The sequence below is a fragment of the Sarcophilus harrisii genome, chromosome 2 (genome assembly GCF_902635505.1).
Source record: "Sarcophilus harrisii chromosome 2, mSarHar1.11, whole genome shotgun sequence".
NCBI lineage: Eukaryota > Metazoa > Chordata > Mammalia > Dasyuromorphia > Dasyuridae > Sarcophilus > Sarcophilus harrisii.
This window is the reverse complement of record NC_045427.1, coordinates 525880108-525900851: the sequence shown is the minus strand read 5'-3', so window position 1 is coordinate 525900851 and position 20744 is coordinate 525880108. Positions and strand designations below refer to the sequence as shown.

Sequence of the window (20744 nt, the reverse complement as noted above, 5' to 3'; positions counted from 1 at the left end):
GAATACTTGCAGTTTAACTGTATAACAGAAATATAATTTTCCGTGATTCATGCCATAATTTCTAACAGATGCATACTATCAACTTTATAGAAAGCAAGGGTATATAGTTTCTATTCACACTTATTCTTCAAAGTTAAGTCTTTAGAAGTTTTGGGTTTTTTTTTAACCCGATGCATAAGCCAGTAAATCACATAACTTCAATGCATCTTATACAAAATCATGATATTCCAGACAGTCATTCTACTAAACTAATACTGTATAGCATAAATCCTGAAAATAAGAAAAGGAAATTATAAAAGTGGGACACAAAGACATACCCATGTTAATTCAGCTGGACAGCCATAACGAAGTGGACAAGAACTTCAAATTAATCAACCATATTCCCTGTATGGTTTACAATTATGAAATTAACTTACACCACATCACCATGATGCAACCTCATCAAAAAATGAAGCAACGTCACTCTATCACATTGACACCACCACACATCACTTCTCTCTTGATTTCTCTCGTGCTTCTGATGGAAAAAAAGGGAGGGAGGGAAGGAAACTCCAGTCTTGTCTTGTAGCAGGTTCCCAGATATAATTTTCTTTCCCTTGGGGCAGTGGGGAAAAGAAGCAGTAGGAGGAGGAATATCAAGGACTCTGTCCCTAGTGGTGTTTTTCAATGCCCCTTGCTTCACTGCTCAACAACACAGTGTGCAGAATCCAGAATTCAGTGTATGTGTGTGTATGTGTGTGTGTGTGTGTTTTAAATAACAGACTTTGGATTAAAGTACAGAAGTGGTATGGTAAAATATACAGTGTTATGGTAAATAATAGCAGAGTATGAACTGAAAAGTGATATAATCCATTAGTTCAAGTCTGGCCATCAAACATCTGACCCCAAGGAAACTAATAATACTTATTTATGATGGGCTTGAAATGAAATTGGCATTGCAGAATGACATAAAATGTTGAGCAGTTGTAACTATGAGAGATAGAATCAGATATAATTTAAAAATTACATGCCCTATAATGTTTACTTGAAATATTTAAGGTTCACTATTTTCCATGACATTTTTCAGGATAATATAAAGTCTGAACTTGCCTTTTAAAAAAATTATTGCCTTTTCATCTAATATCTAATGGGAAAAATATTTCCAAATTTTTTTTTAATGTTGATGAGATTTGTAAATATGTGATTCAGTCAAAGGTATTCATCTTTTAACCCATGTTAAACTTCATCTTAATAAAATATACTCACAAAATTATAAATAATAAAAAATTATAAATAATAAAAATGCCATAAGGCTAAGAAATGAGTGGTTGTCTATGGAAACAAAAGGCCCCATAAGCAGACATAACAGCTCTGAACAAATGTAATCTATACTGGAGTCCCCCAGAGAAAGCCATAGCTCCACATGATGTCCCTGTATCCTAGGTTTTGCATTTGGATCTATGATTTAGCAAAGAGATGCATGATTTTTTTTAATTAACTAAACAGCTCCAAAGTATATGAGAAAAATTTGCCTTATTTCTGCAGGGGTCTAGAGCAGCCTATATTCAGGATATTGACATTATCTTCCTTCTCCAACAAATTAGTCCATAGTCTGAACCTAGCTTATAATGCAAGGGTGATTTCCTTCCAGTTTTGCTGATGTTTTAAAGCAGGAAATCTTTGGCTCTGATTGTGGATCTTCCTCTGATCCTCGTTTTCTCTGTCCTTTACTGGTATAGAAGCTTGTTAAAAACAATTAATTTATTTCTACCTTTACAAGAAAGGGATCAGTAAAAAGGTTAATGGGGTTCCAGTCAACTAGACTAAACTTTTTGCCATGGCTTTGCTGATGTATTTACAATACCTTTAATAGCTGGGTCAGTCTCAGTGATCTACAGTCAAGTCACCTCATCTCTCATATACTATATAAAACCAAACCAGAAAGGGATTTCATAGAAAACCTAGTAGTTAATGAGAAACATATTTACATTCTGGAAGTAGGGCTGTTTTTACTAAGTCACAATGAATCAATATCTCATAAAAGGAAATTTGTACATGGAATGACATCTATGATTTCTAACAACCATGGAGGGTTAGGACTCTTGGGTTTTACGTGGTAAATATTGAGATGAGCAAAAATAGATCATCACATCCTAAAATCTTCAAGCTGGAAGCAATTAGAGATCAATTAGGGCCTGGGGGCTCATTTTTCAGATACAAAAATTGAGGCTCAGAGAGAATAATTGACTAAATCAAATCATATTTCCATAAATGCCAGAACAAGGACTCAACTAAATCTTTTGATACTCAGTTTGATGTTCTTTCCACTGCCTAACTGGAACTTTCCATATACCATATTAATAGTGAAAAGAGCATAAAACTTAAGTCAGTTTACCAATTTACTGGGCAATTTACTCATGCTCATTGAATCTTAGATACCTCATCTATCTGAAAATGGGAATAATTTATTTGCCCTACCCAGTTCTAAGTGAAAATGGATGTCAAAACACTTTGTAACCTTAGAACATGGTATAAGCCATTATCAGTGATAATGTAATCTTTAGGTCACATTTTGTATTACTGCTATTAATTAATGATCCCCAAATCTTTCAAGAATTACTATTCATTCTTCCCCAATACCCCCCTCCCCAAACACACATATAAGGAAGGGTTACACAACCTTGTCCTTCCTCCCAAAATATGTTGTTAGGAGGTAAACATATTGATTAGGCTTATCTCACTTGTAACTTCTTTTAAACATAAGATAACTACAGAAATACAGGTCACACAAAACCACTGTGTTTGTGGTAATAGGACACAACCATTAGGACATATCTGGGGGAAGAGGGGGTAGTTTTTTTTTTTTTTTTTAACCTTGACCTGTGATTTCATCAGTGCAGGGGACTATGCAATATAGAAACTTCTATGCATTGATGAGTAGACAGCTCTTCTGTAATTTAGATTTACAGAATTGCCTAGGGCCTTGAGAGGTGAAGAGATTTCCTCATGTCCATATTGATATTATTGGTTTGGCAGGACTAACACTCAAGTCTTAATGACCCCAAGAATGATTATTTATTACCCTGGATGACCTCTCTGCATAATTATGATGTGATTCCATAGAATTCAATTTACTAAGATGCTTTAAAAGTCCATAAATGAGGGAAAATTTAGCTCTGTAAATCAGTTTTTACAAGATTATGCTATTCTTCTTGGGTAACTTACAACTAAAAGTCATTAGTGTAGCTATTCATTTAATGGGACGTTAATAGTGGAAGATTTGATTGGACACATGAAATGTCTCAGTCAACCAAACCCTTAGGGCAGGAACATTGTGAATTGTCTTTCAAACATGTATTAGGAAACAAAGAAAAGTTTTCATTTTGTATCTATCACAATGAGGAAAAGGGGCAAAGTTCATATAAAGACAGATATGATTTATTCCATAAGGGAACCAGACATTCTAATAAAAAAAAAGAAAAGAAAAAAAGATGATGGCTTATCTCAGCACCCAAGAAACAGATACCTTGCTACTTGTATACATGTAGAAAGAAAAACTTAATAATTAAATCCAGAGAACATCTCTTTGCCTGCCTTTATAAAATACCCATTAGCACTAAACAAGAAAAGGAAGTCCTTTGGTAAAGAATAGATTATAGCCAATAATAAATGTTTGAGGTTTTTAATGCTTAATTTTTAATTATTCACCATCATTTTTCATTTCTCCTTTTTTAGGTTACCCTCTTTTGTCTCCTCCAATCTTTCCCTATGCCTGTCAAGACCAGATGAATACTCACCTCCTTGGAGAAGCCTTTTCTGATTAATCCCACCCCACTTAATTACTTTCTAATTCTTCTTCCTCTCTTCTCTGGAGTATAGGTTGTCCATTCCAGCACAGACTTGTCATCTTGCTATGTGTTGGTCCTATAGTTCTTTTATTTGTTTATGTCAGATTCCCCTACCTAGGGTGTAAGCGCCTCCAGGACCTGGACTGCAGCTTCTACTCTTTTCGTATGCCCCAGTGCACTAGGTACAATGCTGTTGATACAATATAGATTTCATAAATTAATGCTGAATGAATAAGTTTGGAGCAGAAAAGGGGAAGTGTCTTTTTTGGGAAACAAATTTTTTTGAAGCTCACCTTCCCAGTGTTTTTTTAGGATTCAAAGACAGTTTAACTTTGAAGTCAAACCACACTTTAATTTTTGTTTCTTATCAGTTGTATGATTTCATCAGTGTTGGGAGTTTCTGGTGAAGAACTTCTCCTACCAAAATAACTCAACATCTCGACAATTTATATAGTCTTAGAGAGTTACCTAGCATATCAAGAGCTTAAGGGATTTGCCCTGGGTCACATATTGAGCATATGTCAGAAGTAAGCCTTAAACTCAGGTTTTTCCTGACTCTAAGATAAGCTTTCTATCTACTATGCCACACTGTTTCCAAATTAAAATTACTAGCTCAGAGTTATATAGTGCTTTCTTCTATCAAAGTCCTACTTTAAAGTTTAATTGTAGCAAAAAGTGAACCTGGGTTTTCAAAGTATATTCCAGAAGCTTTCACACTGGCAAGCTGTCTTGAAGTATAGACCTGGTAATAAATAAGTATTACAGTCTTTTATATTATAGAGACAGTTTAGTTAGTCTAGAGAGAAAGATTCATCATCAAAAATTTGGCCACAAGGTGATGCATTTTTATTTCCCATCTTATTCCTGGCTAAGACACAAAAATTTGAGATCTGCATTAATGGAGGGAATGTGCATATGCTTCTGTAAGGTATTGAAATGTATATAATGGTTTAAAGTTTTGCAAATCACTTTTCACCATCTAATCATCAAGCATTTATTAAGCACTTATAATATATTCCAGGCACTATTCTAAGTGCTAGGGATATAAAAAAAAAAAAAGCCAAGACCAATCTTTGACTTCAAGGAGCTTATATTCTAATGAGAGAGCCAGCATTTACATATGTATATTCACGAATAGGTGCAGATCACATAAAAGATGAAATCAAGATAGTTTTGGGGGATAAGCAGTACACATATGACTTTCCTCATTCTAAAGACAAGGAAACAGGGTCAAGTTTTTAAGGGACTTACTATGTCTGGATAGCAAATATCAGAGCTAGGACAAATAGTGATGTCTCTTAAGTCAGAATCCTATTTTATTTATCCCTTAAACGATATTGTTTCAATATCATGGAAGAAGACAAGTAAAATTGGATGCTGGTTTTTGCCAGGGACTTAAAATATACAAAGGTTTTTGATAAATGGTTCATTTAAAAAACCATCTGACATTTCATATTCTGTGAGAGCGTCTTTATTGACAAGGATGTTCATGATTCATTTAATAAACATTCCATCTTAAAAACACTATTTCAAATAACAGGGGAAAGCTGGATATTGTTTATATGTGGTCCCTCATTTTTATTACTTGTAATTAAGAATCATAAAATAATAGATTGGTCTCAGAAAATTCAAGTCAACTCTCAGTGCTCCAAGGACAAAAGGAAAAAATATTTTTCTTTTGCAGGGAAAAAATTCTGGTGCTCATTGAAGTAAACTAATCAATTATTCTGTGATTTGCAATATGCTTTTTATGACTATTGACATTTCAGTCAGTTGTACTATAGGTCAATAGTAGTTTTAATGTTCACATTTAAGCTACAGCTTACAGAATGAGATTCATCTAAGCTGACACTGTTTGATCAGAAGACTATTTGCTACTCCCAGAAGCAGCTTTATATTATTTATGTGTGACACTGTATTAAAGTAAGATTCATGTGAAAACTAAAACAATGATGTTGTGTTTGTGTTTTGATCAAAATTCCAGTTCCTACACAATTTTTAGGTTCATATTTTTTATAAAACATAAAGACTCCTCTCTTGAATTAAGAACTATTCCTACCATAGAAAGATGGAAAGAAATTGAGTAAAATCTTTTACTCTATAGTCTCAAAACCTATTAATGGACTTCTGTGATCTATGTAAAATCTAGAGCCAATAGTGAGCTCTAGAAAAGAATCAATTGTCCAAAAGTAATACCCTTTACGTGGATAAGACCAAGATTTCATAAATGTTGAAATAGCTTGTTTCCCTTATGTTCCCTTATGTTATGTACTGCTCAATATTTTGAAATTAATTAGCAAACTTCTTTATAGCTTAAAAATTATGACCCTAATGAAATTTAGGCAAGTATGCAAGAAATTTTATCACTAGCTTCTGCAATTTAGCAGGATTAGCATGTGTAATTATGAATTATTGTACAATGTAATAAATTAATTACTTGCTAATGGAGAAACATACTGTAAGTTGTAATTATCCTGTTTGAAAGTAATGCTTCCATTTGTGTGTTTAGGAAACCACTTGATGAACAATAAATTAACTCTTAATAGTAGGGTTTTCTTCAATTGTAAAATTTTTAAAACAATTCCTAAAAATGCTAGTGAAATGCTGGTTATAAGCAGAAAATGAAACATTAATGCTATTTTTCTTTTTTTTTTTTTTTTTTTTTGCTGAGGCAATTGGGGTTAAGTGACTTGCCCAGGTTCACACAGCTTGGAAGTATTGTCTGAGGCTGGATTTGAACTCAAGTTAATGCTAAAATTTAACATGAACTCCAAATGTATCTGCAAGAAAATGTAAACAGTATTTAGAACACATTTCATACTTTTCCATGGAACAATCCAGACTGTGATTTTTCTTCCTTCTTCTTGTACAAATTGTACCCATGATGCCATTTTCATATAACATAACCTTTGCATTACAGATGAATGCCATATGCTTTTCCTTCCTCTTCCTTAATATCCTAACAAATGACTAATAGCCTTATGATACTTAACACTAACAGGACCAAGTCTTCAGTGTACGTTTTAATTATTTATTTTATATTTATTGAATATTCATGATATAAACACACAGCTACATAAAAACAACTTAGCTAATCTGATGGTGATGTTGTTAATTGTTATTTGATCTTTTGAATTCATCAATATAGGAAACTCAACAATATGGAAAACTTCCTCCTACTGAAGCAAAGAAAAACTCTTTTGGTAACTTCTTAGAAACTTGCCTGGGGCATTGAGAGGGGAAGTAACTTGTCTGTAGAGTTACTGCCAATATGTACAAAAGATCACAAATCTGTTTCCAGCACTTGTCCCCACTCTCTTCATGAGCCATTCTGCCTCTCATTCTTCAGATATTGACACAATACAAAATTTTGCCATTGAGAACACATTTTCAAATTTTTAAACTAAATTGAAATTAGTTGAATTGCTTGTTTAGTGAGGCAGCTTAGGAATTGAGTTTACCAAAGAGATCATAAAGAAAGGAAAGGGACCTGTAGGTGCACGAATGTTTGTGGCAGCACTCTTTGTAGTGGCCAGAAACTGGAAACTGAGTGGATGCCCATCAATTGGAGAATGGCTGAATAAATTGTGGTATATGAATATTATGGAATATTATTGTTCTATAAGAAATGACCAACAGCATGATTTCAGAAAGGCCTGGAGAGACTTACACGAACTGATGCTGAGTGAAATGAGCAGGACCAGGAGATCATTATCTACTTCAACAATGATACTATATGATGACCAATTCTGATGGACCTGGCCATCCTCAGCAATGAGATCAACCAAATCAGTTCCAATGGAGCAGTAATGAACGGAACCAGCTACGCCCAGAGAAAGAATTCTGGGAGATAACTAAGAACCATTACATGGAATTCCCAATCCCTATATTTATGCCCACCTGCATTTTTGATTTCCTTCACAGGCTAATTGTACAGTATTTCGGAGTCTGATTCTTTTTGTACAGCAAAATAACAGTTTGGTCATGTATACTTATTGTGTATCTAATTTATATTTTAATATATTTAACATCTACTGGTCACTCTGCCATCTGGGGGAGGGGATGGGGGGAAGGAGGGGAAAAATTGGAACAAAAGGTGTGGCAATTGTCAATGCTGTAAAGTTACCCATACATACAACCTGTAAATAAAAGGCTACTAAATTAAAAAAAAAAAAAAAAAAAAAAAAAAAAAAAAAAAGGAATTGAGTTTAGTATTCCGAAGCTAATGGTTTGAATAATTAGATTTGTTATAAAGGTGACTATTACTAGAAGAGATACAAAAAGTCCAATTTCCCCTTTGTTCAGTGTACTTATATAAGTGTCTTTTGGAGAAAGGTTTTTAGAAAGTAGACTACAATGATGATTTGATTTATAGCACCTTAGCATCTTTCAAGATGACCTAAATCAATTGGCACAAAGTTTACAAGAGTCAGAAGTAGAAGAATGCCAATCACAGAGCTGGAAAGGACCTCAAAAGGTCATATGGTTCAAATAGGTGAATACTTAAATCATCTCAAACAGATGTTTGTTCATTATTAGATAATTACATGGATAAGAAGGAAATGTCCTTTTTAAAGATTATTATTTATACTAGTCAAAGGCCAAGTTGACATTTTGTTGGGCAATTTAAGCCAAATGGAATTTCTCTTCTTATGATTAAAGCAAAAATTAGAAATAGTATAGTTTGGAATTTTCAAAATCTATCAAAAAGCCAATAAGAACTATTCCTTTTCACTGTTAGAAATAAGCTCTACAAAGCAAAACAAACAAACAAAAAAACAAATTTTACGTGTCTGTAACAACCCCTGCTGAGCTCTACTGTAATATCAATTACTGTCTATGTTGATTTGTACTAATGGTATTATGTAGACTATGAACAAAAGAAAAATGTATCTCATGTTCTCAACTTTCTGAGGTTGATGTATTTCAAGTCAGAAGAACTTAGTTATTGTTTGCCAACTATAGGATATATCCATGAAGAAGAAAACAGCATTATATTAATATGTAATATTAATATAAATGAGCAGTTAGGTGGCAAAATGGATAGAGCACTGGGCCTGGAGTCAGTAAGACAAGTTGAAAATCTAGATTCAGGCACATCCTAGTTGTATGAGACTGGATAAATAACTTAATTTCTATTTGCCTCAGTTTCTTCATCTGTAAAAATGGGGATAATAATCACAACTGCTTCCCAGGGTTATTGAGGATTAAATGAGATAATATTTGTAGAGTGCTTTGCAGAGTACCTGACACATTTATTGTTCAGTCATCTCCAACTCTTCATAACCATTTGAGGTTTCCTCAGCAGAAATACTAAAGTGGTTTGCTATTTCCTTGTCTAAGTCATTTTACAGACAAGGAAACTGAGCCAAACATAGTTAAGTGACTTGCCCACAATAAATGTCTAAAACCAAATTCAAACTCCAAACCCAGTACTCTTTCCTCTGTACTTTCCAACTGCTCATGACTGGCACATAGTAGGTATTACATAAAAACTAGCTATTACTAATCATTTTTATTACAAATAATAAAATTAACAGGTGACATTTATAAGACACTATAAGGTTTGCAGAGCATTAGAGGGATGCATACTTAGGACACAGGTCCCACAGATATTGTGGTGAAATGAAAGTTGTGCCAGATGTGGAGTCAGAAGGTACAGCTTTTAGCTAGATGGCATTTGTGAAACCCTAGAAAAGTCACTAGTCCTCTTCAAATCTCAGTTTCCTCCTCTATAAGATGAAGGGGTTAAAAATAGAGGATATGGAAAGACATTTCCAGCTCTACATCTGTTGTCCCCATTTTATACATGGAGAAGGTAGGTCTCAAAAATTAAATGACTTGCTATAATCACAAAACCAAACAATGTCAGATGTGGGATTTAAATTCATGTTCAGCAAGGTGGTACAGTGAATAGAGTGCTGGGGCCTATAGTAAAGAAGACAAATTCAAATCCTACCTCAGACTAGCTGTTTGATCCTGAAAAAGTCACTTGCCTGCTTTCTGCCTCAGTTTCCTCAGCTGAAAAATGGAAACAATAATTACACCCGCCTTCCAGGTTTTTGTAAGGATCGAATGAGAAAATATCTATTAAAAAATACTTAGCACAGTTCTTGCTACATAGTTTCCTAGGCATATTTCCTTCCTTCCTCTCTCCCTCAGTCCCCTTTTCCCTTCCTTATAACTTCAGTTCCTTCCTTCCATGATATCATGCTTTTTCTTGATCTGATTTTAAAAGAAAGTGAAAAGCCCAGCCAGATATCAAAATATTGAATCTACAAGGCACCAGGCATAACAACTAGCTAGATGCTGATGTTGTGTCCACTAAGTATCCCAAATGATTGTCTTTTATTCAATGGTTTTGGCTTTCTGTTTAAGACTTAAGCATTTCAGATTGAAATATATACTCTAAATCTAAAAGGACTGACTCTTACTTAATTCAAAAATATTTTAGAAATGTTATTATCCTAAAAATGGTATGTTTTAAGTTTATCTCTTGTAGAAACAAGACTTGACTCTCCTGAGAACTCAAAGAATAAAAAATAAGAAAGAAGGGGATTATGGGTTCTGTCTGAAACTCCTTCAGATGACATCTATTTGCAGCTTGTAAGGTTTCAAGGCAATATAAAGTCCAGTACTACCTCTAACAATGATTTTAATCTCCAGAATGAAAATAAGACCAAAAGAGCAGTCCAGATGCTAAAATGCAACAATGAACATATGAACAATGATGCATAAACAATTATATTGTTACCAATGCAATAAATCTATACATTTTCCTTTGCATAATTTTGATGATCAAATAGGACAAAGTGACAATATGAAGATTATCAGTCTTTAGTGGATGCAAAATAAGAAGAGTCACTAACAAAGCAAACTAATTATTTAAGAGTATTGTTTCTCTTATAATTACCAAGATTCAAAAAAAGATATTCACATAACAAAACCTTCTGAAAGTGATCATGAAGGGGGGAAAGGGAAAGAAGAAATGAGGAAAGAAGGTGAGAGTGAAAAGTAATGAATTGGACTATAAGGCAGAAAATAGAGGCAAAAGACCATGTGAAACAAATGATTTATTACTATAAAACTTAATACTGTTTCCTGATTTTTATTTATATTCTTTGGTGACCACAATTTCTCTTTTTTTTTTTAAACCAAGAAATCAAGTAAAACAGCTTGAGAATTTTGTCACTATACTTATAAAGAAGTAAATTTAATTAAATTCAGTTAACCATACTCATTTTATACTTATGATTAAACACACACCCCGCCCCCAAAACCCCAAACCTTTGTAGATCTCCCTCCCCCTTTTTTTCTGCACTGAGGCACCTGCCAACTGTCTTTATGGAAGTACATCTCTTTTGATTATTTCTAAACTACTTTAAATGCTCTTTGACAGGGCTACTGAGTGACAAGTCAGGAAATAGGAAAACATTATAATACCACTTCCCTACATCCCTTTCCCAAACCATGAAATGTGAGCCAGTTCTAAGTCAAGGTTAATTTAAGACCTTGTTAATCTTCACTTTAAGGTTTTTGACTTTAACTTGGAGGATGTCTCTAACATATGGCAGTTCTTCTTTGACTTATAGCAACATTCAGATCCATGACAAAAATGTCTGCTTCCTCCTGTGCTTATTATATATGAATTCCTTGCTCCACAAAATGGCTGCATTATAAAGTTGTGCTGTTTTTGGAAAGGCAGACCAAAGTTGTTTATAATAATCACAGTTGACATTTATACAATGATAATTGCATTTGTAAAGCCCTTTGCATGCATTATCTGTTTAATTTTTACAATGATCCTCTGTGAAAGGTGCTATTATCATTCCCATATTACAGAGGATGAAACTGAGATTCAGAATGGTTAAAAACCCAGAGTTACAGAGGCAGAAAATCTAGGAGTTAGGATTTTAATCTAGGTCTTTCTGATTTCAAATCCATTTTGTAACACTCCTTCCTTAATTTCTTTAATGAGTCATGATTCAATTTAGTTTGCATATGATTTTATTAATGAAAAACAAAAGAGCAAAGAAAATTCATATTCTTGTAGAGTTATAAATGGAAAAAATCATATAAGCCACTGAGTCCATTTTACAGATGAGGAAACCAAGTAATAGATCATTTAAATGACTTGCCTTGTGACTAAACAACTAGTTTTTGAGGGAGCATTCAAAACCATATCTTTCTGACTAGGAAATTCAGTCCTCTAGAAATTTCTTCACCTAAAAACTTTCTTCCCTTCAATATGTCCTTTATATCTTGGTGGTAAGTTCTAAGTGCTTTACAATTAGCATGTCACTATACTTTAACATATTTAACATGTATTGGTCTACCTACCATCTGGGGGAGGGGGTGGGGAGAAGAAGGGGAAAAATTGGAACATAAGATTTTGCAACTGTCAATGCTGAAAAATTACCCATGCATATATCTTGTAAATAAAAAGCTTTAATAAAAAAAATTACCATGTCATTTATTCTCAGAAAAATCTTAAGAGGTAGATGCTCTTATTTTTCTCATTTTATAGAAAAGAAAAGAAAAGCAAATAGAGGGAAAGTGACATGCCCAGGATCACACAGCTAGTGAGTCTGAGGCCAAATTTGAAGTCAGATCTCCCTGACTCCAGAACCAGAACTTTATCTACTGTGTCACTTTTCTTTTACATGTAATATATAACACATGCAACATGTCCTACATACAGAAACCACTTCTCAGGCAACCTCAAACTCTTAGAACATAGCCAAAGGCTATGGGAAAACAAAATAGATCATAAGAAAGCTTATGACACCCTGACTAATAACCATAAAGTCCATATTTCCCCCATTATAGCCTCATACTGAGACTCAATATCAGCAACCATTCCAGTAGTTACTGGCTCACAGCAGGTGAAGTGATTATTATGTGCCAAGTATTGTAAGTGACTGGCCTTAAGGACCTCATTTTCTAACTTTAGGAGCATCAGATGAGAAGGGATAGAGAAATGCTATTGAAGATCAGTAAAAAAAATAACTGCTGACTAAGAAGGAAAGAACAATAGTATTATAAAAAGAACATTGAATTGGGTACTGGAGGACCTGAGTTTAAATCTTGGCTTTGTGTGTAACCTTTCTAGTTTTCAGTCCCCTCATTTGTAAAATGAAGGGGTTAAATTAAATGATTTTTAAAATATAATGATCTTATGAGAGAAGACCAGAAAAGCTATGAGGGAGAAAAAAAGGCAAATAAACTGATAAATCCCAGCAGTTTGAAGCCATTTAATGGAAGGGACAATAACCCATTATACCATAATAGCTTCTGAGGTTTTCAATCTATTTTGCAGCAGAGTACAAAAATTCATGATAATTGAATCATTAATAACAAGAATTTGAGCTAATTTTTTCTTAAGAAGGTAGGAAAGTCAATAACATATTTTAGAAATATTTTCATGCAAAGAAGTCAAAGTAAAAGGCATCTTTGTCCCTTAAATTATATGATTCCTTTATCTGGAAAATCTGGTTAAGAAGGTATTGTCTAAGATTGGAACTGGAATTTCTAGAACACAGATTAAAATATAGGAATGGAAAAACCAGCTCCTGGCCAGGGATGGAGTACACCTAAAATGAATCAGTGAAAATTAATTTGCCTGGAATTTCACAAATTTTCTACAAGAGCTTTCAACTGAAAAGGAAGAGTGAAGGTAAATCACATACACACACATGTGCACACATGCACACACACACACATAAACTATATATATCCTTGTAGATATATAGTTTACAAATCCATCAACCTAGATACCATAGAGGATAGGTATAGTGTAGTAAAAGAGGTGTAGTGATTGAGACACACAGAAGTTCAAAGGAAACAAGAAAGGAATCAGTCACCAAATCCATTGCTATAGATGTGTCCATACATAAATTCACAAAGCATGGATAACAAGAATGATGAAGTAGTCATTCATCCTAGCACTCGGAAGCTATTGTGACCTCAGGAATTTCACTTAGACTTAGTTGGAAGAGGACCATAATTGAAATATGACTTTATATACTTATTCAACAGGAAGAGACTAAGTAAAAGGTATGGTGGTAGTATAGGAATTGGTAAGGGGTAGGAATTAGTGAAGAGTAATATATCCTTATGCATTTTGAAGCTATTTTCATGTAAAGAAATCCAAGAACTCTGTAGAGGGGGGAAATCACAGTAGAAAACATTTAGGTGAAAATCCACAGAGCAAAATCAGGGGTAATCATGCTTATCAAAATATATTGTAGATCCCTTACATACAAAGGGGAAATAAGGTAGTCATAAAATATACCATAAATTTGGCACAGATACATGACATAGTAATGGAATGAAATTTCTCTAAAAGAAGAGTAGTTAATAATTTCTAAAATGTCTTAATGATCATTTAAATCTTCAAAAAGTAGAGTAACTAACAAGAGAAAAATCTGTTTTGAATCTTATTCTAAATAATAATAATTCTTGTGGAGAAGTTACCTTTTCACCTTAGAATTTGTGACAGAAAAGAGAAAAGCCATGAATAGGCAAATTTTCCCTCTAGACATTGGAAAATAAGTTTTCAAGGTGTTTAGAAAAGGGATCAACAGAGAAAGTCAGCCAAGGAGGAATGGAAAGTTCTCAAGAATGAAACATTGAAGACAACAAAGAGAAACAATCCCAGAGAAAATGGAAATTGTTCAAGGAGATAAATGAGGATACAGTGGGAACTCACCAACATATTTAAATTTTAAAAAGATGTACATGGAAGATGGCAATAAGAGCAAGCAATGGAAGTCCAATGTGAAATCATGCTCTGGGTATATTAGACAAGGATACTAATACTTAGAATAAGCAATATAAAGCAAAGAAAATAAGCATAAACAAAAGGGAATTTAGTAATATTGTTTGCTAAAATGGAGAAAGGAGGAAGATCAAAGAAGTCAAAAAAAAAAATACTTCTTGAGGTGAGTGTGATGATAGTAACCTTGTGACACAGAGAAGGCAGAAATACTCAGCTATCGAGTTGCTACTGTTTTCTCTGCTGAGGAGAATGATCTATGGACTGGTAAAATTAGCAAGGGCTTAGTTAAAGGAGTACTTAGAGCTAGCTGCCCTTGATAAGCTTATGATACTTGGGCTAGGTAAACTATATATTTGTGTAATGAAAGAAGTGGCAGGGGTGATTTCTGAGCCATTGTCAGTGATCTTTGAAAGCCAATAGCAAATGGGAAAGGTATTACAGGAATAGAAAAGGGCAAATGCTTTCCTGGTTGTTTTTTTTTTTTTTTTTTTTTTTTTTTTTTTTTTTTTTAAGGGAACCAATGGACCCTGCAAAGTACAGCAAATGAACTTGACTTTGATTCCAAAATTCTAAAACAATATTTAAGAGATGGTTAATGGATTCATCAAGAACAGGTCATACCAGATTAACCTCATTTCTTTTTATGGCAGGGTTACTAAACTGGGAGATTGGGAAATGTTTTAGCAGTATTTCACTGAAATCTCAGCAAAACATTGATAAAGTCTTTCATGTTCTTATTATAGAAAAAATGGAGACATGTATAAACTAGATGATAATAGCATTGAATGGATATGAATTAGTTGAATGGTAGTCATTGATGATTTGAAGTCTCCAATGGAAGTGCCCTAGCTATCTGTGCTGTTTAACATTTTTAAAAATATATTACTTGACTAACTATCCTCTAGATGGAATGCAAAGCAGATTTGCAGATGACATAAATTTACCATGGTTAACTAACACATTGATCATCAGAAAGGATTTTTAAAATCTTGACAGATTGATAGATGGCAAAGTAAGATGAAATTTAACAAGGACATTTGGTTGTTTCAGTCATATTTATTTATTTTATGGCTCTATTTTAAACTTTCCTTCCAAAGACTAAAAACACCATTCAAGGAATTTTTGAATTTTCAGCAATCAATATCCCCAAACAAGAATATACTGTTAAAAAAAAGTTAAAGAAGTTCAAGATAGGGATGGAATGTTTAGATAGCACTTAGACAAAATAAGATTGCAGGTTTTAGAAGCCTGAAAACTCAATATAAGTCAATAAGAAAGCAACCAAGAAAGTTACAGCAGTTTTAGTCTATAGTATTTAGTAATAAAAAGTGGATTTCACTATATTCCAGTCTAGTTGGAAAATCTCTAAAGTATTGTGTGCCATTCAGTGTACCATATTTTAAGAAGCATATTAATAAGCTGGATATTATGTGGGGAAGACAACCAGGAAGATGATTGACCTCAAGTTTTGGTATATAAAAATTGAAGTAACTAAGAATGTTAAATCTGAAGAAGAGAAAACTCAGATAGTTTATCTCTAAGAAATTGAAAAACTATCTTGTGGAAGAGGGATTAGATGTCCTTTGCTTGGTTTCAGAGAGTCCCAAGGCTCTCTTGGGCAGAAGTATAAAAATCACAAAAACTAAATTTAGACTTTTTGATAAGGGAAAAGATCCCTGTTATCCCAAAGTTGAATGGGATGTCTGGGAATGTAGTTCCTTCTCTCCCAAGATCTTTAAGCAAAGGTTGGATGACCAGTTGTCAGGGATGTTGTAGATGGAATTGATTTTCTGTAGAAGATTTGAGTAGATAGTCCCAGCTATCCCTTCCAATCTCAATATTTGTGATTCAGTGAATTCTAAAATAGGAACTTGTCCCATTACAACAAAATACACTGACTTGTTCACTTTTTTTAAAAATTAGAATTTTTATGTAGGTTTTTGCTCAAATTAAATGACATAGTCTGGGGCTTAGAAAACACCCAACACACACACACACACACACACACACACACACACACACATATGTGCAGTCATTTTACCTGTTATTTGCATAATGGAATTTGACTCTTGGCAGAGTAGAGAATGAAAAAAAGTTTAAAAAGTCTTTTGAGATGACTTACTTGGCAAATACAAGAATTCTTGGAGTAATCTATGTTGTTTCCAACCTGACATAATAAAATTACAAATTTTTAGAAATACACTTAATGGTCATCACAATTTAGGGGTATTTTTGCCCTTGAAATGGATACCAAGTTATTTCCAGGGCAGTCACAAATCATTGGTGCAACCTGGTTAATTTACTTAGAGTTATAGAAATTGTTGCCTCTGGACTTGCTGAGGTAGAAAAGTAGTGCACTAATTCTGCCATGGCAAGTATGTGAAGGTCCCAAAGTGAATTCTGCAAGCTTCCCTGTCTCCTTCTGATCAGAGGACCTCTGCTATACCATATCCCAGGGCAGTGTATTAAGTGGCAAAAGCAGTTTTGGCTTCCAGCCATTTTCGGCCCCTCTATATCACTCAGACTGGAGAAAAAAAATTTTTTTTTTCCAGAAAAAACCATCATGGCTACCTCTAATTAACACATACTGTATGTTCCCTCATACTTGATAGAAAACTTATTCCCTTATTCTATAGGAACATACATTCTAAAGAATTCAGGTTACCAAACAAAGGAAGTTTCCTATGGGAAAGCAATAGTAGAAGGAGAAACTGAATTTCTTCTTGTATTCTTATACCTGATATTCCTCACTAATGATGTCTTCCATTCTGTTCACACACTTTTTATATTGTCTACTTATTCTTGTCATGGAGGATAATTTACAAGGCCCTTCAACAATGCTTTACACTAATGAATCACCAAGCATTTTGCAGTTTTTAATTAATTAGGCCTCATAGCAACCTGTGAAAAACTCTGATTTGCATGACACAATATAAAAATATATCACAGAGGTCAGGTGGCCCTTCTAGCCTTCTATTTTGTGTGACAGAGCTGGAAAGAGCTTTGGGTGACAGCATTGTGGAAAAGGTATATGCTGAATTGCCTTCACTTTTTCACATACCAACCATAGACCTATTTATATCGGAACCTCTTTCCTTTCCTTGGATACATGGATAACTATGGGTTCAGAATACTGAATCCTCTTTTAGACATTGGAGGTGTGTTGTTTGACTTCGCTTAAAGAAGGCTCAGTGGGGAGCATGTATTGATTTGGGAAGGGAGATTTATCCATAAATTACTGTGATGTAACAAATAAAAAATATACCAAAAAAATTTAAATTATGCCAAAATTAATTTTCTTTTTTTTTCTTTTTTTATTATAGCTTTTTATTTTCAAAACATGGATGAATAATTTTTCAACATTGATCTTTGCAAAACTTTTGTGTCCCAAATTTTTCCCTCCCTTCCCTCCACTCCCTATCCTAGATGGCTAGTAATCCAAAATATGTTAAACATATTAAAATATAAGTTAAACCCACTATATGCATTCATATTTATACAATTATCATGCTACATAAGAAATATTAAATCAAAAAGGAAAAAATAAGAAAGAAAATAAAATGCAAGCAAACAACAAAAAGAATGAAAATGCTATGTTGTGATCCACACTCAGTTCCTACAGTCCTCTCTTTGTGTAGATGGCTCTCTTCATCACAAGATCATTGAAACTGGCCTCATTTATTGTAATGTTCTCTGTTTTTTTTTTTTAATAACTTTTTGTTGACAGACAAAATTAATTTTCAATAGAAATTATTAGGTCTACTAGCAACCTTAATTTCTTATTTTTGCTCCTTAATCCTCAGATCATTTATAACTCTGGTATTGCTCCTGATATAGAGAAACGGCTTAGGAGACAAGTCTACTCTCACAAACCACTGTCTCTTCCAATGGCACTGAATACTCCATTAAACTGGAAAACAATGGAAATAGCCCAAGTTGTTTTATTTTACTATGTTATTTACTTTTATGAATGATTTTGACAAGCACCTCTGAAGAAGTCAATATAAAACTTGAGACTTGAGTGATTTCAAAAGAATGAAAGATAGAGAAGACTATAGTGAAAAGTATACTTAACTTCTTAAGATATATTTATAGCATTTCAGAGTCATTTAAAAATTGTCTTAATCTCTTGTTTGGTAGAGGGTTGATAGTTTTGTAACTGATAAGATGATGACTTAACTTTATTGAATTTACCCATTAAAACACAATGAAATCTTTTAAAAATTACTAAATATATCCATTGTAGTCCATGTGTTTTCTAGGTGTGTTTCTAGCTTTTAAAAAAATCTCTGGTTTTGTTTAATTGATAAAGAAATAAAAGGACTCAAAGGTTTATAGAATATTCAAAAACCTCATTGCCTTATTAATACTTTCATGAAGAAAGTTTGAATATCTTGAATATGACAATCATGAAACACAGTTTTACAGAAAATAAGGAATTGTTATCTCAACATACAGGAAATGATGAGTTACTGACCTAAAAATCATTTTAGAGTCAGTTGTCTGTGGACAGTCTGGTTCGAACAAAGGTCAAAATCAATACCAAATTCAAGGAAAGAAAAACTACGAGAAAACATGACATGTGGTCATAGCACTTCAAGTCAGATGTGTTTAAATAAATAATTGGCTCTGGAATGGAAATGGACAAAACTAAGGACATTGACTTTGTCATCATTCATTAGAAATGATGAACAAGGCAGCCAAAAGGGCTAATAAGCTGCCTGATGCCAGTAGCCACAGTAATCATTTTGTCCATTGGAAAAACCACAGACAGCAACTAGCTTTTTTAGAGCATAAAATAAACTTCTAAATATTACTGAACAGAATGACAGAAGATTGATGGCATTATCAGCCCACAAACGAGTAAAAAATTGTTGAGGAAAAAAAATAAGCCTGTAAAGAACTTGATATCAAATTCAATTCAGTCATATCATCCTAAGAGCCTTTACAAATGGTATGCAAATAGACATGAAATCTAATGGTGTTTCTACAGTGATCTTGTCCCATCACAGACAGTACCACCAAGACATTTGAAATCTATATTTTAATATTAGATGAGTTTTATGAAGATATAAAAATGGAATTTAAGGTGAAATTGAGAAAAATAGCTAGAACTGATCAAATACAGAGTTCTGGAGTTGACAATTTTAAAGCTATTTATTGATATTAGGACAATAGAATTAGAAATGGAAAGCATCTTTCTTAGTGGTCATTTATTTTAATCTGCTCATTTCACAGATGAGGAAATTAAGCAATTTTTGATATATCTCAAAAGGATAAAAAAAGATCACATATGGTACCTTTAAAAAAAAAAAAGCCATTTGAGAAGAAACCTATAACTATAAACCCATATGCTTACTTTGGCATTTCTATAAAGTCTTTAAGAGAAAAGATCTATGCATTCTTGGAAGGATCCTTAATGAAAAAGAAACAAAAACTTTTGAAGATTCCAAAGCAGATTATATATTCAAAGTGATACAACTAGTTGAGGAATAGAGAATATAAGATTCTGCTATCTTTTTGGTTGATTGATTACAAAAATGCCATGGATTACCCTTCCTGAAGCAATATGTTTCCACATGTAAATATTGAAATCAGATATGGTTCTATAACAAAGAAGGTCAAAGAAATAATGACTTAATAATGTACTCAGTCTCAACATTGTTAGGCATAAAATAGGAAGATGTACTTATAAAAGATATTCACCAGTCATAGGGGACCTATGCACAGAGAAAGAGAAAAGGGAATTCCTATTGATAGTGAAATTTTCCAAATACTTCAATTCACCGATGACATTGTGCTAACAGTACTGAGACAGAACAATTAATGAGATTATCTAACTATCCAAATTGAAAGAACAACAAAAACAATAATGAAAATCTCCTAATACCCAGATTTGTTATATGCAGGTAGATTGGGAACCTACAGAGCAGGTCTATATCTCTACTTTGGAAAGGCAATAAAAGTGATTAGTGAACTAAGTTAAAAAAAATGAATTTAATAAATGGATTGGATTGCATTTGCAAACTGTATCCTGCTTTCCATGATTTTAAGCTTATTGCTGTGACTAATTGCCAAGAAAAATAAAATAAAATAAAACTACTGTCTTTATTCTCCCTGGGATGCTTTATGATTGT

At 33.3% G+C, this 20744-nt stretch overlaps 1 protein-coding gene across 4 annotated transcripts in view; it reads right to left on the bottom strand.

The window, feature by feature from the left end:
• The window catches only part of RORA (RAR related orphan receptor A), an 854973-nt gene that overhangs the window by 101744 nt on the left and 732485 nt on the right, over positions 1–20744 (bottom strand). The window contains exon 1 of one of the 4 annotated variants that reach the window (XM_031949460.1): positions 318–853. The exons of the other annotated variants lie outside the window; for them this stretch is intronic. Within the exon in view, the coding sequence (XP_031805320.1) occupies positions 318–321 (4 nt within the window). The 5' untranslated portion in view covers positions 322–853. Of the gene's footprint in view, positions 1–317; positions 854–20744 lie in introns of those variants that run through there. 4 annotated transcript variants of the gene reach the window in all.